Here is a 27903-nt window from a genome sequence, read left to right as displayed (position 1 = left end):
CGACAAACGACGGCTCGATGATGACGACGATGGCGCCTGAGGCCGCCGCCTGCTTGGTCGATGCAGCCGTCGCTCGCGTGGCCGCAGCGGCGAGGTTCGCCGCACTGAGGATTTTGGCGTAGCAGGCGCTCAACAACATCACGGAGCAGCGGATCTGTTAAGAAGAGGATGGAAACCAGCGACGAGCTCCCAACGCGGTGTCCGTCGTTTCTTGCTGTATTGATGCGCGTGAAGACGTGCATGGGGAGGGATTGGGAGAGAGGGGGCATTTTGTACATTTTTCCTGGTCTGACCCACATATCAGAGCTAGTAAACGGTGGAAATCTAACAGAAGGCGAACGGCAATGGCGTGCAGGACAAGAAAGTTTAGCGTCATGGCACCAAGGTCCATATGAACTTTTTAGTGACATGTAGTAATAAAGCATCTTTTATAATGGCACACAGCGAAAAGCCTCTAGTTCTAGGGATGGAAGGGAGAAGACACGTTGGATGGAACAGAATGGGCCCACCGGTCATTGTTACCTTGTTTGTGTTTAAAATTGCATAATCTTTTGTTAGAGAGTAGCGAATACGAAATAAAATGACGCTGTCGGTGTAATTTCATAATATGAATTTACGTACTTAATTATGTGAATTTACTGAATAACATCGCAGTCATAGAAATAATGCCGAGAAGATGAGAGAATGTTAAAATGTCAAGTTTTCTTTGGCTTGACCAAAGATAAGGGAGATATTAAAATGTCGGCTTTACCATGGCGTCACTCGTCAGACCGTGTCCTCTTCCACTTTCCCTTTCCCTCCTGCCTAACTCCTTCCTCTCTAAACCCCCACCTCATCCCCCATCTTACATCCCGCGGAGGTCATCATTGTCGTTGCTCACACTCGTTGTATTGCTCCTCTCCGTGCTACACACATGCTTGCCTCGAGGCATCGTACCACTGCGAAGGTCCGTCTTCGTAGTGGGTGATGGAGGTCGCTACGAGGTGGTAGGCTCGTGTGTTGGCGCGGGCATCTAGCCCTTTGATGGTTTTGGGGGAATTGAATAACAATAACAAGTTTGCTAAATGTTGAGTAATATATTGATTTTTTAAAATGTTGAGCTCACAGTAAATCAAGACTCAATTGTATGGCGAACAAATGTGATATTCCATATGATTGATATTATGATGAAATGGCAAACCAAGGTACAAAAAGGAAAAGTGACACGACCTTGTGCAAACATGTGGCATACATGTGTATATGGAGTATTGTAAAACAAATGGATAGAAATCAAGTTAGAATCAATACCGATAATGTTTTACAAAGAATGCTTAATATTGATTTGAAAACAAAACGAGAAGGGCTCGATAGGGTGAAAGTAGCAAGGAGAATGTTTCAAAGGACCAAGAGAAAGTGAAGGGCAAGTGACTACTTGGCGATCGAGGTACCATGGCAAAGGTGAATAAAAGAGTAGTTACATTAAGTTGATGAACAAATTGAGTTACAAGGAGTCATATTTTGCAGACGATAAAATCATCGTTGAATCATATGAAGTGACTTGAAGCCACTAGTTAAATCATATAGGTTGAGTTAGGTTCAGGTCACATGCCCAAGATGGTTTTGTTAAGGCAACAAGATTGCAACCCTTGAGAAGAAAAAATGAGAAGAAATGGCATATGCAAAGACACAAAACTCAAGTGGTTGAATGTCGATTCACTCTTTATCCTTAAGGTTGCAGGTACGTCTGAAAGCTCTAGTTTGGTTTTAGTGAGTTGATGAACCCCTAAGTGCTAACCTAGTTTATCAAAGTAATCATGAGATAGGTAGTATATTCCAAGTGGTGAAGCAGATGAAGATCATGACATGATGATGGTGATGCCATGGTGATGATCAAGTGCTTGGACTTGAAAAGAAGAAAGAGAAAAACAAAAGGCTCAAGGCAAAGGTATAAGTGGTAGGAGCCATTTTATTTCGGTGATCAAGACACTTAGCGAGTGTAATCACATTTAGGTTCGATAGTCGTACTATTAAGAGGGATGAAACTCGTATCAAAATACGGTTATCAAAGTGCCACTAGATACTCTAACTCATTGCATATGCATTTAGAATCTAGTGGAGTGCTAACACGTAACACCCTTGAAAATGTTTGTGAAAATATGCTAACACACATGCACAAAGGTGATACACATTGTGTTTAGCACTTGGGAGCAAGGGTAAGAAACTTCACCGGTGGAGTGTCCGCCCGTAGAGTGTGGACAGTTCGACAGTGCCACCGATGCCCTATACAGAAAAGACAGGGTTTCACAGAGTGCACCGAACGCTGGTCTCAACTAGACCAGAGCGTCCGGTTAGTGCAAGCAGTGAAGACACTGGCATCGGTCTTTGACCGGATGCTGGGTCACTTTATGATAGGACGCTGGCTGGCTACATCCGATCCCGCTGACGTGGCAGCGCACAGAGGAGACGGTGAGTGACCGGACGCTAGGTGAGTCCGGTCGGGCGTGACCTGATGCATCCGGTCATGAGTGGATGCTTACTGGAAGTGACCAGACGCTGGGGTCCTACGTCCGGTTGTGATCTAACTAACACATCCGATCATGAGTGGAACCTTACTAGAAACGACCGGACGTTGATGTTGGAGCGTCCGGTCACTTCAAGCAGCGCGTCCAGTCACAACTTAAGTGCTCCGATGACTGTTGAGATCAGGCGATCATCGTTTGAAGCCGATGACACACGGCAAGCATCGGGCGATCGGACGCTGGGGTCCTGCGTCCGGTCTATCTGACCGGCGTGTCCGGTCATCCTGATTTTTAGTGGACTGAGGAGCCAACGGCTCTATTTCGTGGGGGCTTCTATTTGAGCCCCATGGCCGGCTCAAGCTGACTCTCTTGGTCATTTGCATTGACATAGCAAACTTGTGAGCTTAACCAAAACCTCCCACTTATCTCCATCATACATTCATCATCTTTGTGAGATTGGGAGTGAATCCAAGTGCATTGCTTGAGTGTTTGCATCTAGAGGCATTTGGTGTTCATTTTTTGCTGCAGGATTCGCTTGTTACTCTTGGTGGTTGTTGCCACCTAGACAGCTTGGAGCAGCGAGGATCATCGAGCGGAGGTTGATGATTGTCTCCGGCTCCGATCGTGGTGATTGTGAGGGGTTCTTGACCTTTCCTCGACGGAGAGCCAAAAGGTACTCTAGTGAATTGCTTGTAGCTTATGTGATCCTCATCTTGTATTGGTTGTGCAGCACCCTATTGAGGGTTTGGCGTGTGATGCCAATTAGCGCGTGAACCTCCAAGTGAGTGAATCGCCACAACGAAGACTAGCTTGCCGATAAGCAAGTGAACCTCGGTAAAAAAAATCATTATGTCATCATTTGATTCTGAGGTGATTGAGCTTCATTGATATTGATTCTTGTGATTGATTGGTTCGCTCCTCGACTCGGTAGTATAACCATCTTGCTCACTCTCTCTACATTACCGTAAACTAGTTGTCAAGCTCTTTAGTGTAGCTAGTTGTGAGAGCTTGTTAGTTTTGTTAGTGTGGCTCTTTAGTTAGCCTTTGAGAGCACACTAACTTAGTGTAGTGACATAGCTATTGTGTGGTTAGAAACTATAAAAACTAGAATTATGGTAGGTGGCTTGCATTTTTAGTAGGCTAGCGCAACACTTACTTCGCCTCATAATTGTCTAACCGGTTTGTTAAGTGTTGTTGTAGAAATTTTTAATAGGCTATTCACCCCCTCTAGCCATTAGGACCTTTCAACGTCATGTCAAGATGGAGATGTAGTGTATTGACAAGTCTCTATTGCTGGAGAAAATCTAAATGAGATTTGAGAGTCGCCTCCATGGGTTTCTAACTTCATGAGTTGATTATTGCAATACCGATGCTCCGTTATTGCATACCTGACCACCCAAGTTTGGCAGATCTCCAAAGTGTCGATTTCATAAAATAAAATAAAACTAAGATTATATCATTTTTCAACGATCCATACTGCTTTGTTGTACTCCGAAAGTTTAGAACATGTAAATCTGTTCCTGGTCCAACGGCTAGTAGGTATCAAAATTGAATGACTCTCTTTTGATTCTCATAGTATAACAACTAGTTTTCGTGTGATGGTGGTATCTATGTCCCCTAGACCTATCCTTTTGAGGGATGTGAATCCTAGTGAGATTAGACATATCCTAAGCCTCGTGAAACCCTTCCCCGGGGACATCTCTTTGTGAGATTGTACGATTCAAGTTAAATCCTAGTGTTTGATTTAGAGAAATCGAGTCAAAGAGTGAAAGAGAAGTCTCAAGCACTTGTGACAAGTCAAGAATCTCGTTAAGCATTTGTTATTCTCGGTGGTCAAGACACGATTAGGCGTCATGCGATGACCTTCCAAACTTGCAAAAGACCACCTGCGAGTTTGCGAGGGCTTCGATCTTGCCTTCCAAGAGAAAAATATCAAACTAGTGGATACATATTTTTCTTCGATTTTTTACAAGCTTGAAGACATCTTTATACGATTTAAAAATCTTATCAAATATGTACCAGATTTTTATATTAATAACTATATAAAGTGGTGAAACTGTCTTTAAGTCAGGACCGGAAGGTAATCTGAAGAAATTTTATGGGATAAGATTTCTGGTTTCAAAATTTTGAGGAAGAAACTTAGGGATAGATCGATAGTTCGAAGCTCAAATGGATTCTTTTCCTTTAGGGAGTTTATTAAAATGAACTCTTTTATTCATGCTCATGGGCCATAGCCAGGGGCAATGCCCATCTGTCGCCATTCGCTCCTTTAAAGCCCAAGAGCCCAACGCCTTCGGCCTTTGTCCCGTCTCCGCGTTGCCTCTCCCTCGAGACCTCACCTCACAAGTCCCTCGCCTCTTTCTCGTTTGCGGCGGCGGGCGGCGGCAGTTGTGGTGGTGCACGGTGCACCGGCTGCCGCGGCCCCCGAGTGTGAGCGTAGGCGCCCACAGCGTCTTCGGCTCCTGTAGTCCTGTTTCGGCTGTAACCCCTTCGCCCGAAATATGAATGGTACCACGTCGTCTCCAACCTTCTCTTTCCGTAACCATCTTGTTGCATGCCCAAACGGCCAAACCCTAGCTCCTACCTGGAATCTAAACGGCTTCAGTGTTTCAACGATTCGTTACCTAATAGCTTGCTGGGCATTTCGCCCAGTCGAGGATTTTGGTTTTGGTGATTTATGCTTTGCGGTTAGTGGCTTAATGAGTAGGATCTTCTCACTTGCGCGTTCAGAATCTGAGTGTTTTGTTTGAAGCTCGGGCTGTATAATCTGGTTCTTGTTCATGCAAAGACGTGGTACACCGAACGGCCGTGCCAGATCTGCTTCTTTAAAGTTGGATGCTCCAGTGATGACCAAATTTACTTCCAATTTCGTTCCAATTCCTGAAAGCAGCTCCTGTGAGACGCTGAACACTATGTGGAGATGAAGAGACATCTGAGGAGCCGAGTTCCTTTCTTCAATAGATCAATGTTTGGGTTACTCTTGTTTTTCAGCTGCTTCTTTGCTGCACTGTTTCTGCTTAATTAAGGTTGAGTACTCCTGTGATGATTGAAATTGACCTCCTATATCGTTCCAATTCCTGAAAGCAGCGAGGTGCTGTTCATTGTGTGGAGATGAAGAGACATCTGAGGAGCCTAGTTTGTCTTTCTTAATTGATATTTTTGTGGAAACATTTGTTTGTCAGTTTCCATCAAACTCTTTTTTCAGTTTCCGGTCAGGATAGTAACGTGAAGAGAGGCAGAGGAAGACCGAAGTTGACTTGGGTAGAGGCAATAAAAGGAGACTTGAAAGGATGGAATATACCCAAAGACTTAGCCTTAGATAGGAGTGCTTGGAAGACAGCTATTCACGTGCAACCTTGATTGCTTCTGTTGGGTTTCAACTCTAGCCTACCCTAACTTGTTTGGGACTTAAAGGCTTTGTTGTTGTTGTTGTTGTTGTTGTTTCAAACTATTTATGCATGTGAAGTTTTGTTTATTTTGAAACAATGCACAAACAGGTCTGAAGCATTGCTGCCTGTTTGCACAGTAGGAATTTCACAGGAAACAACAATTGCCTTTTGGTTTTCATGTGGGTGCTGTTGAAACTTTGCATTGCTATTTGGGTGCATCGTTCAAACATTACAGTAATCAGGACTGAATGCATATTTCGCATTTGGATTATTCTTGTAGTTCTAGGACATCAGTAGAAACACCAGATGTTGAAAAGTTTGGCGGCATAGTACTATTTTCCATGTTTATATTTTGTAAGCTTCAATTCATCATTTGGGAAACCATCATTTTCTTTATTACAGATGAGGGCAGGATATGATAAGCAAAGCAAAATATGCACTGCAGAAGTCCTTTGCATTACAGTTTTTCATTGGAGGGCAGGTTGTGATGCAAGGTACAAAGATACACTTGAAGCTGGAAACCATAATGCCTGACCCTGCTTACTTGATCTCAATTATGGTCCACTAGAGTACTAGTCCTGGTTCACTGTACTGTGCTTGCTATAAGTTCATGCGGTGCAATTGTTGCAAGGAGTGATGTGAATCACATATACTTTCGGAAATCGGAAGAGCTTAATTTTAGGGTATGTTTAATTCCTTTTTAGTAGCAGAACTTTGATTCTGTTATAGTGTCATCTTCTTTATAATTATCAAGAATAAATTATACTTAACTGTGGTGCAGAAATGTTATTTCCCTTTTTTCCGTTTATCACTGCAGTATGTTTTGTTTCTCTGCTTACATGGGATTTAGGAAAGCTGCAACATAAAAACCAATGGACTACTGAATCCTTAGCATAGTATAGACTCTGTGAAAAATATAGGCTTGGATTCTCAAGTTCAGTGGCTAATCAATAATCAGTTGTCAGAAATACCTATTTGTCATCATTTGATTGCAATGTCTATTGATGATCATCACTTGCATTCTGTAATCTTGTATTACCTACCATACTTCTTGTTCTTGGTCGGAGACTCAGTACATTGCATGCACCTGTTACAGTGTTACTGCACATTCCTGTTAAAGCTATATCTTGTTGTCCCAGATAGGAACTTAATACTGTCTTAATGCAGGGTGGAGCGCTGAGCTAGCATTAATCATGACCATCCAATGGTTATAGCTCAGCAACATGTCAGCAAGCAGCCTCAGCTTATGGAAGGCAATCAGCAAGAGGCTCCAGCATTGTATATACAGTTCTAACATTCCATCACCTCCAGCAGAGAGGACACTGTATCATTCAATGGATGCCCTGATGATGGTATCATGAGACCTGGACCATTTTAGGAAACACGCTGGAGTCTGGACAAGCTCGACCTACAAGTGACTCATCGTATAACTAGCCTGTGGCATCGCCATATTATCAGATGGCAGCAGTCAGAAGAAAAGGTTCATCAGCTCATCCCACATCAGCAGACAGCAGGCATGACTCATGATCCTCCTGTGCGGCCAATGGCTATAAGTCACCCAGTCTACTGGCCTTCCCTGTTTGAGATTTGTAAGAGTGCTTGGTCATCACTCATCAGCTAATATCATTCCCTATTTTGATCTCAAAAGAAGTATCCCAAAATATTTCACTATAATTGTAAGATTGTATTGTGTGTGTGTGTGTGTGTGTGTATATATATATATATATATATATAGTATTACTATATGGTACCTGGGTACCAAATAGCTATTCAGTACCCAGCACCACCACCGTACATGCTATCAGGCCCACCCTTTCGTTCAGCCTCCCAGGCCCGGCCCAGCCTTTTTTTTTTTCCTTGCCGAGCTCCTGGCCAGCCGCCCACGTTATTTTGCAGTTGTTTCCAATCCGCATCTGAAGTTCGGCCCTATACATACATACATACATACATATATATGTATATACATATATACATATATATGTATATGTATATATACATATATATACACATGTATCAATGCTCTTGAGCTCTTCTGGATCAGTTCGGCCCTATGATCTCAGCTCAGACTATTATATTTTGCTGAAGGTTCAAAGCTGAGTATCTAATTCTATTCAATTACGCTGTATTCTTCGATCAATTAAAGATATACTGATGCTATATATATCATCAAAAGAATGAAATTCGAACTGCAACATAAATTTTATTAGAACTTTATTCTTCGTGCGATATGTACGCGTCATGGCCCCACCCACCAAGGCGCCAACGCTGCCCAATTTCGCTGGAAACGCGCGGGAGAAATTTTCCCTCTCCCGCGCTTCAGGGCGGTTCTACCTTCTCCCATACATCATTTCAAAATCAAAACGTCCTTGTCATCTAATCTCGTCGCGATCACCGATTTCTCGAGGCATTTAGGTCCAGTTTAGTTTGCAAAAAATTTTGCAAAATTTTTCACATTCTCCGTCACATCGAATCTTTGGACGCATACATGAAGCATTAAATATAAATAAAAAATAAAACTAATTACACAGTTTAGACGAAATCCACGAGACGAATCTTTTAAACCTAATTAGACTATGATAGGACACTTTACCAAATAACAACGAAAACGCTACAATAACCATTTTGCAAAATTTTTTACATCTAAACAAGGCCTTAAACCTCTGACCGCCTCGCACCCCGACTACGCATCGGTGACTGCTCTGCTTACCCCCACCCCCGCAGGCCCCCAAAATAATTGATTCGTCTGCGGGATGTTTTGGTCTGCTGCTTGAGCGACTCGACTGCACAGTTGTTGACTGATTTTGGCGTTTTGTTTTTCCCATGCTGTGAAGCTAGCGGCGAGGATCGCGGTCTCCAATCTGCACAAGAACACCATGACATCCTTTTCAGCGACGTACGTGGTGTGTTGTTTTGTCTACTCCAGGAGGAGAGCTTGACTATCCGTTCTGTAATTTGGTTCTCTTGACCTCTGTATGGCAGGGTAAAGGCTTTCTATACCCATTACGATGAGAAATCTGGTTTGATGGCTCCCCTGATTGCTGATGATGTCTTCACGATCATTATGAAGGTGTGATGCACAGGCTAAGTGCCTAACAGCCTAAGTAGCAGTGTATTTTAGGAAAACATGAGTTATGCTTTTTGGCGTTTATATAGATTGTGTGATTCTACTTTCTGGTTTCTGTCATTGGTTGTTACAAGGGTGTAGTATTTAGCATCCAATATGGTTCTTTGGTAGTTTCATACTATAAACAGGCCATGAAAGAGACTTAATACAAATTGAAATTATTGGCAGCTATCATTTACGTTGGCACATCTTCCTATAGGAATCCTGCACCCAAACCGCGGGCACCTGCTAGGGCCACGTCACCCGTTAACCTGTGAGCCGTTCGATCGACCCGTTACGCAATACTGACCGTCCGATGTGGGTCTGATCGGGCCTCTCGCCCATCAACCCGCAAACCTGGTCACCCACGAATCGTCGTGAACCCGGGCCGACGCTGGCGCTCCTACCTCCGCCGCCGCCACCGGTCCCGTCCCTGCCGAGCGCCGTCCCCGTCCCAGGCCACCTAGGCCGCGCCGCCGATCGCCACCTCGGCGGGAGGCCCCGACGTCCTCTTCCAGTAGGCCCGGGCCCGGCCGCGCCTCCGCCACGGCCGCCACTGCCACCCCGCCGAGCACCGCCCCGTCCCAGCCGCCGCCCAGGCCGCGCTGCCGACCGTCACCTCGGCCCCCGCCGAGGTCGCGCCACTGCCGCGCTCGCTACGAGGGGCGCCGCACTGGCCCCGGCCCCTCCTAGCCCGGAGAGCAGTTTCCAGCCGAGCGCCGCCTCCGCACCCGTCGAGGCATCTTTCATGGTGGGGAGCACGATCCGGTGGGGAGGAAGGCCTGGTGGCTACGGAACCGTCCTCGCCGATCTAGGCTGTGCCGGCGGCGGGGGTTCCCTGCGGCCGCCCACCAATCGTTCGGTCAAGGTTTCCTCCGCCGCCGTCGCCCAGCACCATGTGTGGCGAGTTGCATCACAGGTGCTTCTTCCGCGTGTAGCCTGACCACGATGATACCTCCGCAACCGGGCCAGTGGTTCCATGACCGATCTGCGAGTGCACCGACCGAACCAGGTTAGATCTCCTGTGTTGTTGCCCATTCTTGAGTCTCTTGCCCCACCGTCTCTTGCCTTCACGATCTCCTCCTTTTTTGCTTGCAGGTCTGCAGTCTGCACACATGAACAGTCGGGGGAAGGAGAGCAGCGGATGTCCCGCATTGACTCTGTTTCCACTCTTGCTGTTACTTGCATCTTCATTCTTTAATGTCCTTCCCAATTTTCCGGGTCATCCAAATATGGTCTTCAAAGTTTATATATGTTTCAGATTATAGTAGATGCTGTCAAGATCACGTGCCCCCCTCTTACAGTTGCAATTTCAAAGGGTCTATGAATATTCCTGCACTTGAAGTTGGAGTAAGGTTAGTCCACAACATGCCAGGTTGCTTACCTCCCCTTATTTTTCTCCCAAACATATGCTTTTATATCCTCAGTTTTGATATGTCAACTATGTTTTTTCCTACCTCTGTAAAAACATGTTTCTCTGTTTCCCAAATTGAGTCAGCAAACATATCCTAAGTCACCTCTTCCTCTCATCATATAGATGCCTGTTAAAAATGTTGCATGGTCAAAAAGAGATTATGTATAAATTATGGATACTAATTCAGGCATGAAATATCTACGTACATGTGCCTGCCGGTGACCATGGTCGCTGCCACAGACCATAGGAGCAACAATTTCTTTACACAATGAAAGATGCTATCATCTATGGTTTCGCTTATAAATATATTTACTTGTATTCTGTTACAGGTTTGACAGAGCCACACTCAATATTTGTTCCCTCTCATGTAGGTTGTATGGTCCTATCCCTGCCGACACACTACCTCTGTAAAAACATGTTTCTTTGTTTCCCAAATTGAGTCAGCAAACATATCCTAACTCACCTCTTCCTCTCATCATATAGATGCCTGTTAAAAATGTTGCATGGTCAGAAAGAGATTGTGTATAAATTGTGGATACTAATTCAGGCATGAAATATCTATGTACATGTGCCTGCCGGTGACCATGGCTGCTGCCACAGACCATAGGAGCAACAATTTCTTTACACAATGAAAGATGCTATCATCTATGGTTTCACTTATAAATATATTTACTTCTATTCTGTTACAGGTTTGACAGAGCCACGCTCAGTATTTGTTCCCTATCATGTAGGTTGTATGGTCCTACCCCTACCGACACAGCAGCAATAGTCAACATGGCGATGCTCATACTTCTGTACGTAAAAGCCAATTTGTTGATACAAATGCAGTTGGCCAGTTTCTAGGCAACGTCAAATTTTCTTTTGTATTTATTTTGTTTTCCATGCCTCAGTCAGCTCATCAAGGAAGTTAAAAGTTTACTTCTTTTTTATGAATATTCCACTGGGGTGCAAAAATTTGAGTCCACCATTCGACGGAAAAATGAAGCATTTGAATCCTTGATCAGGCAGAAGTCCCTGATGATGATACCTGTTGATCAGGTGGTGTTTCACTCTATCACTAAAATTTTAATTTCAGTCTAACCTTACTAAGGCGGTTAGTGCATGAATGATGCCACACAATGCTTAGTCAAATGGCCTTTGCACCTGTCTATGAATCTACATGTGGGATCATATGCCTGGTACCATGTGTTTATTTTAGCTCAATCACAATCAGCCATATGCATGCAAAATTGTTGTCATACTTTTCTGACATGAAACACATCTATCTTTTTTTTCCCTCCAGGATGGCCGTTGCATTGGACCAACTGTTGCAAATGAAGCAGAACCTCGTTTATGTCACCACTCAATTACAAGAAATAATTTATTTTATTTATATTTCGTGCATTGTGGCCTCTGATATGGTCCATGTTGCTGCTCTCTTATGCACCTAGGGAGTTCGGATATCTAATGTGATTTGTGACTTTTTTTGAACAAATACACGTCTTTGCTCACAGGAAAACGGTGAGACACATTGTATTCCTTTTTCCTGGAATAGAGCATATGAAAACATATAATTCCCTTCTAATCTTAGTTGTACCTACTGCTGTAAGCCCTTGCCTATACCTGTGCAGAGAAAGTAGACCTGCAAAATGCATAATTGCATTTCTGAGGCCACAAGGAGATTGTCATAAATACTTTTATGACCAAATGGAATGATACTGATGTTTGCCATATGCTAATCTATATCACTTATTGTTTCGGACTACCTATTTTTATTGTTATTTGCTTCCTAACCATTGCATGGTTGCTAATGCAGTCAGTCTGCGTTTTTATCAGATCTCTCGAAGCCAGTAAATAAATGTTGCATCAACTGGAGAAGCCCATAAAAACGTAAGCCTTAAATGTTGCACGATTCACAAAGCAGGAAGCATTGCTCCATTGCTTCCCATAGGTCTGCTCTGTTAGCGTCGCTTTTCGTACTTGGGTTTTAGTGGTGCCTCCTAAAATTAGCAATCTCTTTTATTCCTGCGACTTCTAATTCACATATCATTTTCTTTGTCATGCTCTTTGCAGAAACTTCTATGAATGATAGTGTGCTGCAATACCCTTGCTATGAGTACACTACCTCATTCTAGCGACATCCTTCCTATGAGTTCACTTATAAATCCACCCGTCCTGTATGACGATGTTCATGCAATCACCGTAAAGGTACAATCTTTGTCGTTTTGTTTTTTCGAAGTTATGGATAATAGTTTGAATGACTTTTGTCAACTAATTCAGCACATATTTCATATTTCATGGATAATACTTTTAGTCTCTTTCAACCAGTTGTGCACACCTTTCTTCAGCTGTTGTGTTGTCTGAATCGCTTTCAATTTTGCCTACTCAAAGTGCTAACATCCTCATAGCCAAACTGAAAACAATAAACCAGGGTATGCATTGTATATCAAATAAATGTGTAGTTCTTAAGGGACATATGCATTCCTTAATACAATGCAGCTGCAGTGAAGGGAACCATTTGCTTCATTTGGTTTACCTTTTTTTTTTTGGCTAAACATCACTTCCATATTAACCAATGACGTGTAGTATTTCAAAATATGATAAATGCCTTTTTCTTGGTTATGAGAATAATGGATACCACTCATTTACATTATTCTGAATGTTGCAATTTACTGCCTTCACTGATAGGTATGGATAGTCTAACACTGGCAGCTGCGCGGCAACACCGCGCTTAGTTTCTAGTATACTCTATTTCTTACTAATTCACAAACAGAGTACTCAACTTTGAATTCTGCATCATTTCAGAATACTGCTCGCTTGGAGTGTGAGATAAATTATGACCGAGAGTTCGACTATGATTATTGGGGCAATTATGTATTTGGCACTGGAACAAATCAGTCTTCTTTATTTAGCACTAAAATTTTTGAACTTTCTTATTTGACATCGAGTTAAAAATTTCTTCTGTAAATGGCACTACCGTCCATTTAGTACATCCATCCGTCAGTTGACTGCGTTGACCCTCTCATGTTTCTTTCGGAAGTACCAAAATGCCCCTTTGTACTAGTGGGACGAGTCCTTCCACATCTACTGCACGCACGACGCCAGCAACATCATCTTCACCGTCAAGGCCGACGACGCCATCGGCGCCACGCTCATTGGCCGCGCATACCTTCAACCAGCCCAACTTCCTCAGCGCGTCCATCAGCAAGGGCGGGCCGAGGGAGCCGTGGCACGACATCCACTGCCGCGTCGAGCCCGTGGCGTGGGACGTGCTGGAGAACTTCGAGCAGAGGTGGAAGAAGCAAGGCAAGGGCGACAACATGCTGGTGGTGCTGAACAAGGCGTGGGCGGAGCGCGAGGCGGCCCCGCACGGCGACGCCGAGTAGTGGAACGTGCAGGTGTTCCGGTCCATCGACGACGGCGCAGCGGCGGGGTTCCCGGACGCCCCACGGGAGGCCGCGGCGCTGGGGCTGGTGAGTGGCAAGGACCACGTGATCGAGCGCAGCATCCAGGATGCGTACATCCACGCCATCCGGTGGGCGCGGGACTTCATCTACATCGAGAACCAGTACTTCCTGGGGAGCTCCTACGCGTGGCTGCAGAACGACGGCGTGACGGTGGAGGACATCAACGCGCTGCACCTTATCCCCAAGGAGCTCTCGCTCAAGATCGTCAGCAAGATCCAGGCCAACGAGCGGTTCACCGTGTACGTGGTGGTGCCCCTGTGGCCCGAGGGCGTGCCGGAGAGCGGCTCCGTGTAGGCCTTCCTGGACTGGCAGCGCCGCACCATGGAGATGATGTACACGGACGTCACGCTGGCCATTCGCGCCAAGGGGCTCTAGGCCGACCCCAGGGACTACCTCACCTTCTTCTGCCTCGGCAACGGCGAGGCGCCAAGCCCCGGCGAGTACGTGCCGCCGGAGCACCCGGACCACAACACCGATTACGAGAGGGCGCAGCAGGCCAGGCGCTTCATGATCTATGTCCACGCCAAGACCATGATAGGTACAGTGACTTATTCTACACCTACAGATTCATCTAGTCTAGAATTACAAAACAAACCAATATGATCATGATGGTTTCTGTCTGACCGGTGGTCGTTTGCATGCAGTGGATGACGAGTACATCATCGTGGGCTAGGCGAACATCAACCAGCGCTCAATGGACGGCGGCCACGACACCGAGATCGCGATGGGCGCGTACCAGCCGGGCTACCTAGCGACCAGGAACCAGCAGGCGAAGCAGCAGCAGCACGTCGGCCGAGCTCCGCGACGGCCGTCGATGGCGAGCAGCAGCAGCACGACATCGGTAGAGCAGCAGCACGTCGGGCGAGCTCCGCGAAGACCGTGTGCTCCGCGCACCGCGTGCCCAGGCCGCGAGCTCCCCGACTGCGTGCCCCGCGCACCACCAAGGCTGTGAGCTCCTCGCGTTGCCCGGGCCGCGTGCTCCGCCGGCCGAGCCATGCACGGTGTGCTCTGCTCCTGAGCCATGATGTTACGATGACGGCGTATACTTTGCTTTTCTTTTAGAAAACTAAAAGATAAATACCTTGAAAATATAAGTTACGTATTTCAACCAGCAGCCATATGAGTCATGCATCCTTGATCTGTGGCCGAGATGAAAGGAAGAGTGAGGGCATAATCTGTACCTGCTATTACCAATTTAAAATTTATTAATTATTTATTTGCGGTCTTCAATTATCAAAAATCTACATTTTAGTTCAAAGTATATTTATGATATTTATGATTTTCTTATTTGACAACTTGTCTATTTATTTTTTTTCCTATTTAGCACCATGGACTTTTGCTACAATCAAGGGCATTTATGTCATTTTGCTAGCCACTTGACACCGTTAGCGGTCGAAATGGACGGCAGTGCCATTTACAAAAGAAAATTTCAACTCGATGCTAGATAAGGAAGTTCAAATTTTCTAGTACCAAATATGAAAGACCGATTTGTTTTAGTGCCAAATACATAATTCTCTCGTGATTATTTTGGTTTTAAGATTCTTCAGAGGTCCTATCTGTTGAAAATTGGTGGAAAGGTCGCAGAAAGGCCGCAACATATGTTGATGAGAGTTTCTGTCGGCATACATAAGGATGATATTGAATCTGCTATCAAAACATACCACATGATGTCTCAACGCTGGTTTACTCATGCTTCCCCAACCCTTTTCAACGCTGGCACTCCAAGGCCGCAAGTACTGCTACTTTCTAAGAAAATAGCGTTCATTGTGCAATATTAGTTGTTAAACTGTACCTTCAATCTCATCCTTGTATTTATTGTTATGCAGCTAAGTAGCTGCTTCCTTATCTGCATGAAAGATGATAGTATTGAAGGAATTTATGATACTCTCTCAGAATGTGCTGCCATAAGCAAATCTGCTGGAGGAATTGGTGTCTCAATTCACAATATTCGAGCCACTGGGAGTTACATTCGAGGAACAAATGGAACTTCTAATGGAATTGTTCCTATGCTACGTGTTTTCAATGATACTGCCAGTTATGTTGATCAAGGTGGAGGCAAGAGAAAAGGTAAGTAACATCAATAAGTTAGACTGGACCCTATTTCCACGTTTGTCGAGGATTTCTGACAGGTGCCTTACATTTAGGTGCATTTGCTGTTTATTTGGAGCCTTGGCATCCTGATATCTTTGAGTTCCTTGATCTAAGAAAGAACCATGGAAAGGTAAAGCTTTCTTGAACAATAACACACATTCTTGAAAAATAATCAGCTGTGATTGAAAACTTTTTGGCACTTGATTATTATCTTCATACTGTACTGTATGTGGAATGCGCTTTGAATGCTTGGCATGCTATTATATTCGACTACCCCATCCGTGAAAAGTTTCTTGTGTGCAATTTGTAGGAAGAGAATCGTGCAAGGGATCTTTTCTATGCTCTGTGGGTTCCTGATCTATTTGTGGAAAGGGTACAACGTAATGAACAGTGGTCACTATTTTGCCCCAATGAAGCTCCTGGTTTGGCTGATTGCTGGGGTGACGAGTTTCAGAATCTGTACCAGAAATATGAAAGAGAAGTAAGCTGGATGCTGGACCTGGATCATTTTTTTTGTCTCGATATGTTTGATGACTCAGCTATATGATGCTGGACCTGGATATACATTTTTTTTTCATCTCAATATGTTTGATGACTCAGCTATGTGATTTCAGGGCAAGGCAAAGAAAGTGGTTGCAGCGCAGGCCCTCTGGTTCGATATTTTAAAGGCACAGATAGAAACTGGAACTCCCTATATGCTTTACAAGGTATTTATTTGACTATTTTGTAAGGATGCAATTGTTTTGCATGATTTCCTCTAAATAGGCCATTCTTTTACCACATGTGCCTGTTCTTACTTAAACATCCAAAGATCTGGTTCTAAAATGTGATGATGTGCAGGATGCTTGCAACAGAAAAAGTAACCAACAAAATCTTGGCACAATTAAGTCCTCCAACTTGTGTACTGAAATAATTGAGTATACAAGTCCTTCTGAAACTGCTGTGTGCAATCTTGCGTCAATTGCTTTACCACGTTTTGTGAGGGAAAAAGGTACACGCCAACTTTTTTTTCCAATAAATTTGGTTAGTTGTAATTAGTGTACCTTACACTTTGCACATATTTCAGGGTGTTCCTATAGAGTCTCATCCAGCTAAGCTTGTTGGTAGCAGTGGATAAAAAAATAGATACTTTGACTTTGATTAATTAGCTGAGGTTTGTCTATCTCACATTTCATATAGATGCATACTCTGCCTTACCAGTCTGAATAATACTTACATAATGTTGGCTATGACAGATTACTTCGATTGTTACATGTAATCTCAACAAAATCATTGATATTAGCTATTATCCCATTGAGAATGCAAGGAGGTCAAATATGAGGCATAGGCCAATTGGAATAGGCGTTCAAGGCTTGGCAGATACTTTTATTCTACTAGGAATGCCATTTGATTCACCAGAGGTAAATTTTGCAAGCTGGAAAGTGTGGTTATGCAACGTTGTATTTTGCTGATAGACTGATATGTAATGTAATGTAATATAATGAAATTTTGTTCCAGGCCCAGCAGTTAAATAAAGATATTTTTGAAACTATTTATTATCACTCGTTGAAAGCTTCTGCTGAACTTGCTGCAAAAGAAGGTCCTTATGAAACATATGCCGGGAGCCCTGTTAGCAAGGTTCGTCCATGATATTGTTTATGAGAATGTCCAATGCTTATATTGGATATCATGTTCGATTGTGTTGAGCTATTTCCTTCTCACACAAAACAGTTGCTGGTAGAAATTTCCAAAATTTATGAGTGCTCATTGCCTCATTGGTCAGGAAATAATGATCATGATATCCATTTTTTTGGTTTGTCATTTTCTTATTAGGCTGTATATCATCATCCTTATGCTCCTTGAAACTATTCTCATTTAGGGAAGAAATTATTAACCTGAATGGTCTAGTTGATATAACCTTTTAGGAAGGGTAAAGTATAATTTACACCCTCCAACTATCGCCAAAGTATAGATTTCAACCTCGAACTTCAAAACCGGATAACTTTGGTCCTCCAACTCTTGAAAAAGTTCAACTTTCATCCTTCTGGACGGTTTTGCGTATAAACAGTACTTTTGATATTTCCAGGAGGCGTCGAAATTTTATATTATTTTTTAAGCATCTTAATGTCCTCAAATGAAAAAACTCAAAACTACAAAGTTGTAGATCTCATTGAGAGCTACAACTTTGGTATAAAAAGTATTTTCATTTAACTCCATACAAATAATATATTAGTGCTCTAATGCGGCAAGCGCTAGTTGGCGATTATTATGGTGCTGAAATTTTATATTATTTTTTCGAGCATCTTACTGTCCTCAAATGAAAAAACTCAAAACTACAAAGTTATAGATCTCATCGAGGTTTACAATTTACATATAAAAATTATTTCATCCGCCATCATATTGAAGGGTTTTCTATTTTTTAAAACTAGAGTCTCATCACGCGACAATATATTTTTATCACGTGACAATATATTTTTATCGCACCTAGGGCTTGCCGCGCGTGATGAGACTCTAGTTTCAAAAAATAGAAAACCCTTCAATATGATGGCGGATGAAGATAATTTTTATATGTAAATTGTAGACCTCGATGAGATCTACAACTTTGTAGTTTTGAGTTTATTCATTTAAGGACAGTAAGATGCTCGAAAAAATAATATAAAATTTCAGCACCATAATAATCGCCAACTAGCGCTTGCCGCATTAGAGCACTAATATATTATTTGTATGGAGTTAAATGAAAATACTTTTTATACCAAAGTTGTAGCTCTCAATGAGATCTACAACTTTGTAGTTTTGAGTTTTTTCATTTGAGGACGTTAAGATGCTTAAAAAATAATATAAAATTTCGGCGCCTCCTGGAAATATCAAAAGTACTGTTTATACGCAAAACCGTCCAGAAGGATGAAAGTTGAACTTTTTCAAGAGTTGGAGGACCAAAGTTATCCGGTTTTGAAGTTCAAGGTTGAAATCTATACTTTGGCGATAGTTGGAGGGTGTAAATTATACTTTACCCTTTTAAGAATGGCCTGTTCTCAGTAGACCTCTTTACTTCTGCAGGGCATTATTCAACCTGATATGTGGAATGTAGTGCCATCTAGTAGGTGGAACTGGTCAGCAATAAGGGAGATGATTTCTCAGGTGGGATTGAGGAACTCTCTTCTTGTCGCTCCTATGCCAACTGCTTCCACTAGTCAAATTCTTGGCAACAATGAGTGCTTTGAACCATACACCTCAAATATATACAGTCGACGAGTTTTAAGGTTAGCATATTTGCTTGTTTTAGTTTTGATGTTCCAACATGTGGTGTTCCCTAATTAATTTTCTTTCTCAGCGGTGAATTTGTTGTAGTAAATAAGCATCTTCTCCATGATTTGAGTGAGATGGGTGTCTGGTCTCCTGTTCTAAAGAACAAGATTATCTATGAGGATGGTTCTGTCCAAAAAATTACCGAAGTTCCAGATGATCTAAAAGCAATTTACAAGTATGTGCATCTTAGCTATAAGTTTCACGAGATTCAAACTATCGGTCATGTTTGTTCCAGATGTTCATTAATCATTGACACCGGACTGTTTGGGAGATCAAACAGAAAACTATTGTTGACATGGCCATTGACCGTGGTTGCTATTGTTAGAATAATTACTGCTTCCTTGTGTGAACACACAACAAGGGAAGACGACGTCGAAAAGGCCTCCTGCTGTGGTACCGTAGCCACTGTAGAGGCAGGCGCCGAACGGCTCACCTGCCGCATTGTAGCCACATGTAGGGACAGACGCAGAAGTCAATCCTGCTGTGTTATTTAGTTACTGTTGCAGCATATGCGCTGTACTAGGACTAGATGGATAGAGTTGTATAAATAGACTGTCACGGCAACTCAGTAAAGAGAGTTCAAATTTGCCATCTCCTATACAGGGCTCCGGACAACGCTGGTGCTTGTACTGTATGTGTATGCTCTGTTCTCCCTCTTCTTCAACCTCTAGCCATAGTGTGTGTGGTCGGAAACCTCGGTCGTGCTCGGCCGTGGTCGGCAAGACTGGTGAGTGGTCGACTCACCTAAACCGATGATCCTGTGGGCTAACAGCTATATCGATCAGAGCCAGAGCCTTAATATCCACATGGAACAACCAAACTCTGGGAAGCTAACTTCACTGCATTTCCATGCTTGGTCAAAGGTAACTCTTAATCCAACACTATTTGATCTTCGTCTTTTTTGTTCTGAGGAGACATAAGTAACTTTTTTAGTTTATTAGAGTGAGTGGCCAAGGAAAACACTGATGATTAATTCTTCTGTGGTTGGATACCAGGGCCTGAAAACAGGGATGTATTACTTAAGAACTCGAGCTGCTGCCGATGCAATCAAGTTTACAGTTGATACTACTCTTCTCAAGGTGATCACGTTTGGAGATTGTGCTCTAGCCTTTGTCTGATGGATTATATATTTTTGATTAATTGTCAACCTGTCCTTAGCACGATCCTTATCATGAAAAATGCATTTGTAGGATAAGCAGCCGACTTCAGAAGAGGAGGAGGATGCCCAGGTTAAAATGGCACAAGTGGCCTGTTCCTTGAACAACCGGGATGAGTGTTAGCATGTGGACATTGGCGGATTTGGGCCCCGGGCTGCCCGGGCTGCAGCCCGGGGCGAGGCCCATGAGCAATGGAAAATTGCTTTATAAAAATGGCACAAAAAGGCTTTTGAGCCCATTAGCCCACCCCGAGCAGGCCGTCGCAGCAGGCCAGCAGCGGCTCCCGTCTCGCGTTTTGGCCTTCTAGCTCCTTGGCCGCCGCCGTCCTCGCCTGACAGGACTCCAGCCTCCAGCCTCGGAGCCTCGGCCTCCCCTCCTGTTTCCGCTGCCTGCCTGCCTCCACGGCTCCACGGTAGCCGCCACCCGCCACTCCGCTAGCCAGGACTACTCCCGCGAGTCCGCGACGGTCGACGGCGCTAGCGCGACCTGCCGACCTCCGTCCGCGTCCCGGCTGCACCTCCGCTGGCCGCGCGCTGCGCCTTCCGGCCTCCCCTCTCCCCTGTCTGCCTCCCTGCGCCATGGCGACGCCGGCCGCGCGCCGCGCCCGCACGGCCGCACCGGCTGGCCCCGTGGCGGCCTGCTGAGTGCTGAGCCGGCCTGCCGCCGGCCTCCTGGCGGCCTGCCGGCCTGGCCCCGTGGCCCCTGCAGCCCTGCTGGCTGCTGGCTGCTGCCCACCCCCACCCGGCCACCCCCTTGCTGGTTGGCGGGTGCTGTGATGTCTGCTGTCTGCTGGATGACTAGATCCATGAAAATATGAAATAGGTTGATTTCTACTCTTTAGTTTCATTTCTTTTTGAAAATTGCTCCATGATTGCTACCTTTTACATTGCAAAGTCATGAATATTTCATTTCATTGAGCAGGACTGTCATTGAACTTGAGTCTTACTTTTCAATTGCAACATTTCATACCTTATAATGGAGAAATACTATGCCAAAAAAGATGCGTCAAAGAGTACTGTCGAAACCATAGAGAGCCGGGTTGAGCAAAAAAGACCATGGATTGAACTTGATATGAGAGATATAGTTGCCGATCCAGGAGAAAGGAAGCCAATTGATGATTTTCATCATGACATTAGGGATGAGGCAAGGAGAGCATATCTATAAATAGGTCCATATAGGCCAGCTGGTCATAAGTTTCCAAAAACTAAAAAAGATGGTAAAGGCCCATCAAGAGGATTTGTTGGATCATGGTTTGATCAATTTGATTGGTTAGAGTACAGTGTAGCCAAGGATGCAGCTTATTGCTTTTATTGCTATCTCTTTAAGCCACAACAAGCTGGGTTTCATAGTAATGATACATTCACCAAAGTTGGGTTTAGAAATTGGAAGAATGCAAATGATTCTTTCAAGGAGCATGCTCAATCAATTGATGGCTTTCATAATAATGCAAGAAAGCGTGCACTTGATTTCAAAAATCAGAGGCAAAGTGTTGAACATGTGTGGACTGTTACAAGTGCAGCAGAAGAGGAGGCATATAAAGCTCGTTTAACTATCATGTTAGGCATTGCTAGATTCCTCCTTTTGCAAGCTCTAGCCTTTCGTGGACATGATGAGTCTAAAACATCAAGAAATAAAGGGAACTTTATGGAGATGCTTGAATGGTACAGAAAGAAGGATCCTAAGGCTGCACTTGTGACCGGTGAAAATGCTCCAGGGAATAATCAAATGAGTTGTCCAATGGTTCAGAAAGATTTGGCTAGGGCTTGTGCAGAGGAGACAAGTGAGTTAATTAAAAGTGAAATAGGAGATCGTTGGTTTGCGGTGCTTGTTGATGAGGCTCGTGATGCATCTATTAAGGAACAAATGGTTGTGGTTGTGAGGTATATACCTCCTCTCCATTTGGTTATTTCGTTGGTTTTGTTTTGTTGCTTTCAAGTAACACTATTTTCTCTTTTCTCTTGTAGGTTTGTCAATGATAAAGGAAGTGTGATTGAGAGGTTTCTTGGCATTGAATATGTTTTTGACACCACATCAACCTCACTAAAAAAAGCATTGGATACTATGCTTAGAAGATATGGTCTATCTATTTTCAAGATTAGAGGGCAAGGATATGATGGAGCTTCAAATATGAGAGGACAATTTCATGGGTTACAAAGACTGGTATTGAACGAAAACCCATATGCCTTTTACATCCACTGTTTTGCTCATCAATTGCAGCTTGTGGTAGTTTCTATAGCCAAGTGTTGTGGCTCAACTTTTGATTTCTTCAATTATGTCACTTCAATCGTCAATGTTGTTAGTGCTTCTTGCAAGAGGAAAGATCAACTCCTTCAAAGTCACCATGATAAGCTTATTGAGCAGTTAGATAGTGGTACTATTTTTTCTAGGAGAGGGAAAAACCAAGAAATTAGTCTTGCTAGGCCTGGTGATACACGGTGGGGTACACATCATAAAACATTGGCACGTCTTATGATCATGTGGTCCTCTGTACTGGAGGTGTTGGAGAATATTAGTGAAGATGGAACTGATGGGGAAAAGAAAACTACAACCTCTGGATTGATTCAAAGAATGGAGTCATTTGAATTTGTGTTCATATTACATCTTATGATCAGAGTATTGGGGATGACTCAAGACCTGTCACAATGTTTGCAAAAAAAAAATCAAAACATTGTTCGTGCAATAGGATTAATTGGCTCTGTGATGAGAAATATGAATGAAATGAGGGAAAATGGTTGTGAAGCTCTTTTTGAAGAGGTAAAGGAGTTTTGCCTCCTCAACAACATAGAAATTCCTAATATGGAAGATATGATACCAGTAAGAGGTCGTTCGAGATGTCGTGGTGCTAAATTAGTGAGTTACTACCATCATTTTCATCATGGAATTTTCAATGTTGTGATTGATCAAGTTTATTGTGAGTTAAACAATCGATTTCCAGAAAGATCAACTCAACTCTTGAGATGTGTTGCTTGTCTTGATCCGAGGGATTCTTTTGCCAACTTTGAGGTACAGAAGTTAGTTGAGCTTGCTAAGATTTATAAAGATGACTTATGTGATTATGACTGCATAAAGCTTGCGGGTGACCTTCGTATATTCATTGATGAAGTCAGAAATGATGATAATTTTGACAATTGTACTAATCTTGGTAACCTTGCTGAGAAGATGGTTCAGACTGAAAGAGATACAACTTTTCCTTGGTGTATCGTCTCATTGAACTTGCATTGATTTTGCCGGTGGCAACAACAACAGTTGAAAGAGCCTTCTCTGCTATGAATATTATCAAGACCGAACGAAGAAATAAAATGAATGATGATTGGCTGAATAGTAGCATGATTTGCTTTATTGAGCGAGATTTGTTTGCATCGATTGAAGATGAAAAAATTCTAAAGCGCTTTCAAGGCTTAAGAAACCGTAAGATGAATTTGCCAAATGAGGGCTCAAGGTGCGTGTTGTTTACTTGTATTAATCTATTTCAATACATAATGTTATCTTGTTTTATAAATGTCTGAGATGTTGAAATTGTTTATGTAGAATTGAGGATGTCGGTGCAAGTGGAAGTGGTGTTAATTCATGAAGACATGTATGCTTCTTTTTTTTTTTGTCATGGAAGACTCGTAATTTGGTACTTTTCTACCTTCAATATTCTACGTATTATTTAAGTCTATTGGTTGAACACTTGGGTGGGGTAAAATTTTAGGGGCTCTTGCGTTTGTACCCTTGTTTTGTATCGAAATTGTGATTTTGCCCCTATTTTTTTGACTTTGTGAATTTACCCCTACTGTGTCATTCACGAAGCACCAGTTTGCCCCTGCTTCCGTCATCCACCCCTAACGGTGTTAAACTTTGTACAAAAGGACATAAATGCCCATGCGATTTTGCCCCTGTTTGTTATGCCTAATTGTGATTTACCCTGATTTGGAATTAGACTTTTTATTGTATGCTGATAATTGATTAAATTTGGTCAAACATGTTTGGCACAACTTGCAATTATTTGAACTCAGATTTAATATTGATAAATATTCAAAATTTTGGGATCAAAAGGCTCATAATGCTGGGACGGGAGATTACATAACTTGGCTCCAGCTTTCAGGAATCAGAAGAGTACTGTTTTGGATGCCAGGCGAGGCGAGAGCTACTGAGCTAGGTACCAGGACGGCGGCAGGACGCAGGTGATGGCGATCTCCAGGTGGCTAAACGCTCCCTCTGGACAGAAAGAATGATGGCAAAATTATACCAGATGTCCTTCCAGAAATGAATGGATAAGAAAACATGTGAAAGTTGATGAGAACAAATACAGCCACGTCGTTACTGGTAAAGAAAGTTGCTTATATAATATACTAACATTAAAATATTTTTCTCGACAGAGCAACAGCAATTCTAGTGAGTATTGATTACAGACAGGCAAGTTTGATTCTACCGCCAGGCAAGGCTGCCTGCCAGGCAGCAGATCCAGGCCATCAATTTCGGTCACCTGGCGACACGATCAATGCCTGGCGAGAAACCTGCCTGGCAGGGCCACCAACCAAACATGCCTACGCCTGAAGCATGGCAACAAACACAGGCAACTCTCACCACAGGCATTTTAGGTGAGGGCTCTAACCAAACAAGCTCATAATTTCAAGGAGGGAGGAAGGTAAATGAAGAGAAGCAAAAACTAAATCAAGAAACACATGAAAAATGGCGTTTAAGAGCAGCAAAATGACACTGTACCACAATAGAATGAATCATACAAACAAACAACTTATACTACAGGAGAAAGGCTCTACCATAACACATAGCAACATAAAGTAAATTTTATTTATGTTAATTTTGCTGTATTACCCATGATCTGTCAACTACAGGTTGATGAGCAATTTCGAACAGGGTGTATCAAATACCTCTTCATACTTATAATCTCTGTCAGTTTCCTTCCCAAGGGTATCTGGTGGCAGGAGCACAATCCCTTCTTCTTCATCCTCTCTAACTTGATCGTCTGGAGCAAAGCTTGGTTCACTAGACTCAGCTACTGCATAAATAAATGCATATCATTAAAATATCTTCAGTGAACTACTCTACTTTTTGTAGATACTAAACACACCAGTCAAACTCTCAGTCTTCTCTGCCAAGTTATCCACCTCATCTGATGGCTCTTGTATCACCACCTCTTCTTCTTCTTTTCTTGGTTGGATCAAAAGGAGCAAGCTGCAAGATAATTATAAACACTATCAACATGAACGCACAAGGAAGAAAAAGGATCCTAGCCGTCAGACAATGCTACTAGGGGAGTATCACAAATAATTTAACAGACATCATGCACCAAATTATTAAATTCAACATCAGGCTATAATAAATAGCAACCATCTTTAAGGAAAAAAGAACAATCCTTGATTCATGTACAAGGCAGTACACTTCAGGAACAGGCCGGCCCTACTCACGCGGACACAAGCACGACGTTGCCAGCTTATCGCCGCCAGAACCCAACCGAATCGGACCTAACTGGATGCGCTGTGAGAAGGGGACTAGAGCACATCACCTCGGGGACCTCCTCCTTCTTCTCCGCCTGCTCGTCGTCCGCCATGGCGACTTCCTTCCCTGGACTCACTGCAGGCGGCTGGGAAACCTAGATGTCACGCGCACGAGAGAATTAGAATCTGGGTTCGGCGTCTGAGGAGCGAGGGAAATCGGCATGGCGAGTGGAAAGTGGAGACGGCGGCGTTGGGAAAGGGGGCAAGGGTTATGAGAAGGTGAGAAGGTCCAGAGCTGGGTGGCGATCCAACGGCGGCGGCGGCGAGCGCGCGGCGCGAGCGAGCCCCTCGCGGTAGCCGACGAGCGCGGCGGTGGCCGGCGAGCGCACGGCGCGGGCGAGCCCTCGCGGCCTCCGGCGAGCGCACGGTGCGGACGAGCCCTCACGGGCGCGGGCGAGCCCTCGCGGGCCCTCCGGCGAGCGCACGGCGCGGGCGAGCCCTCGCGGCCTCCGGCGAGCGCACGGTGCGGACGAGCCCTCACGGCTGCGCCCCGGCCCACTCCACGTCCACGTCGCCAGGCGGCCCGGCAGCCGCGGCCAAGCACCGCCGCCGCCCGCCCTGATGCCGCGACGCCCGCGTCCCGGGCCGCTCCGCGCCCACGTCGCCCCGATTGCGGGGTTGCCGGAGCGCCATGACCGGCGGGCGAGGTCGCGAGGGCCACCGTCGCGCTGATGCCAGGGTTGCCGGAGCGCCATGACCGACGGGCGAGGTCGCGAGGGCCGCCGTTGCGCGGGCGCGGGGTTGCTGGAGCGCCATGGCCGCGGGCGCAGGGGCGCGCGGCCGCGACGGTGCTCGGCCGCCGGTCTTCTGTCCGCACCAGATAGCAATGAAGAGAACGAGCGGATAAGAACGAACATGGAGGGGCATTTCAGTCATTTTGCATCTGATTTTATGTGTTTTGTTTTTTTTAATCGTTAATCAGTCTCTAAATACGGACATCCAAACCAGGGGCAAACGCTCCTTCGTTCAAAATAATAGGGGTACAATCACAAAGTTGAAAAAACAGGGGTAAAATCACAATTGAACCTCTGGACAGGGGCAAAAACAACCGTTTTCCCAAAATTTTAAGTCTTATATTAGTTAGCCCGGGGCGGAGCCCGTTTCTGGATCCGCCACTGCATGTGGAAGTTAGATTCATCTGAATTGCACATCATGCTAACCCAGCCATCAGGCAACCTTATTATACTAGTTCCATATAGTAGCATTAGATTCCACAAAGGTTACCTGCCTGTGTATGAATTCCGATTTGTGAGAAGTACCAAGCAAAGCCTTGTTTGCACCGTAGACTTGTACTCATGCTTAGGTTATTGTAAATATATATATATATTATATGTATCTATATTGAAGTGTGGTGTACAAGTTCCGTTGACAATTAATGCATAAATTGAATTTAAATATGTAAACCAAACAAATGCCGGTAGTGGCTGCCTGAAAGTAGAGTTGCAACTAGATATATATGTCAAGCAGATTGCAGCTAGATAATGGCTGCCTGAAACCAAACGGTAAAGATGATCTTTCAAGATAAAACCGGTTTGCAGTAGCTAAATTACATCAAACTAGTTCAGGTAAAACTAACGTTATCTGGGCTGATGTAGGGATGCCATCCTTGAGCGCCCTGACGAACGCATCAAAAGCTTGCTGCCTTCCGCGAACCTCAGTCTTGATGCCGCCACACCATGTTTACCCTGGCAGCCAGCGCCCTGTTCGCTTGGGCTTGTTTGGCTGATAAGTTATGGCTAAAAGTACTGTTAGTTGATTTGGTGTGAGAGAAAAATACTGTTCGTTGGCTGAAAAAGTACGGCTTATAAGCCAAACAAGCCCAAGCGAACAGAGCGCAGGCATGTAGGACACTTGAGAGACCTGACGCCCAAGGTGACGCCCCGCAGGTTCATCGCCGGCAACATGAGTCGCCTTGTAGATATGTAGCCACATATGTCAGCCCAGGAAGAAATGACGGCCCCGTTCGGCTTACCCCATATTCAGCTTGTTCGGCTTCTTTTTTCAGTTAGAACAATGTTT

The 27903-nt window shown here is 44.2% G+C and overlaps 1 protein-coding gene, 1 long non-coding RNA gene and 2 pseudogenes across 3 annotated transcripts; all 4 read left to right on the top strand.

Annotated features, from left to right (window-relative positions):
* The first annotated feature begins 4818 nt into the window (after positions 1-4818).
* On the top strand, positions 4819-7630 carry LOC136464729 (uncharacterized). 2 transcript variants are annotated; one of them, XR_010761257.1, is made up of 3 exons: positions 4819-5006; positions 6290-6381; positions 7055-7630. It is a non-coding gene; the product is annotated as an uncharacterized lncRNA (long non-coding RNA). The 2 variants fall into 2 exon arrangements; XR_010761256.1 differs by having other exon boundaries at positions 6290-6570.
* Positions 7631-9203: 1573 nt separating this feature from the next.
* LOC136467917 (phospholipase D alpha 1-like) lies at positions 9204-15506 on the top strand (annotated as a pseudogene).
* Positions 15368-19822, top strand: LOC136466262 (ribonucleoside-diphosphate reductase large subunit-like; annotated as a pseudogene).
* A 1366-nt stretch (positions 19823-21188) lies between these two features.
* Positions 21189-24542, top strand: LOC136467916 (uncharacterized). Its single transcript, XM_066466728.1, has 5 exons — positions 21189-21205; positions 21305-22263; positions 22348-23822; positions 23912-24002; positions 24471-24542. The coding sequence occupies exons 2-3, from the start codon at positions 21938-21940 to the stop codon at positions 23603-23605; spliced, it is 1584 nt and encodes a 527-aa protein (XP_066322825.1). The 5' UTR covers positions 21189-21205; positions 21305-21937; the 3' UTR covers positions 23606-23822; positions 23912-24002; positions 24471-24542.
* The last annotated feature ends 3361 nt before the right edge of the window (positions 24543-27903 follow it).

Source organism: Miscanthus floridulus, chromosome 7 (genome assembly GCF_019320115.1).
Source record: "Miscanthus floridulus cultivar M001 chromosome 7, ASM1932011v1, whole genome shotgun sequence".
In the NCBI taxonomy this organism is placed as follows: Eukaryota; Viridiplantae; Streptophyta; class Magnoliopsida; order Poales; family Poaceae; genus Miscanthus; species Miscanthus floridulus.
Note: the sequence above shows the minus strand (reverse complement) of the source record. Positions and strands in the feature narration are given on the sequence as shown.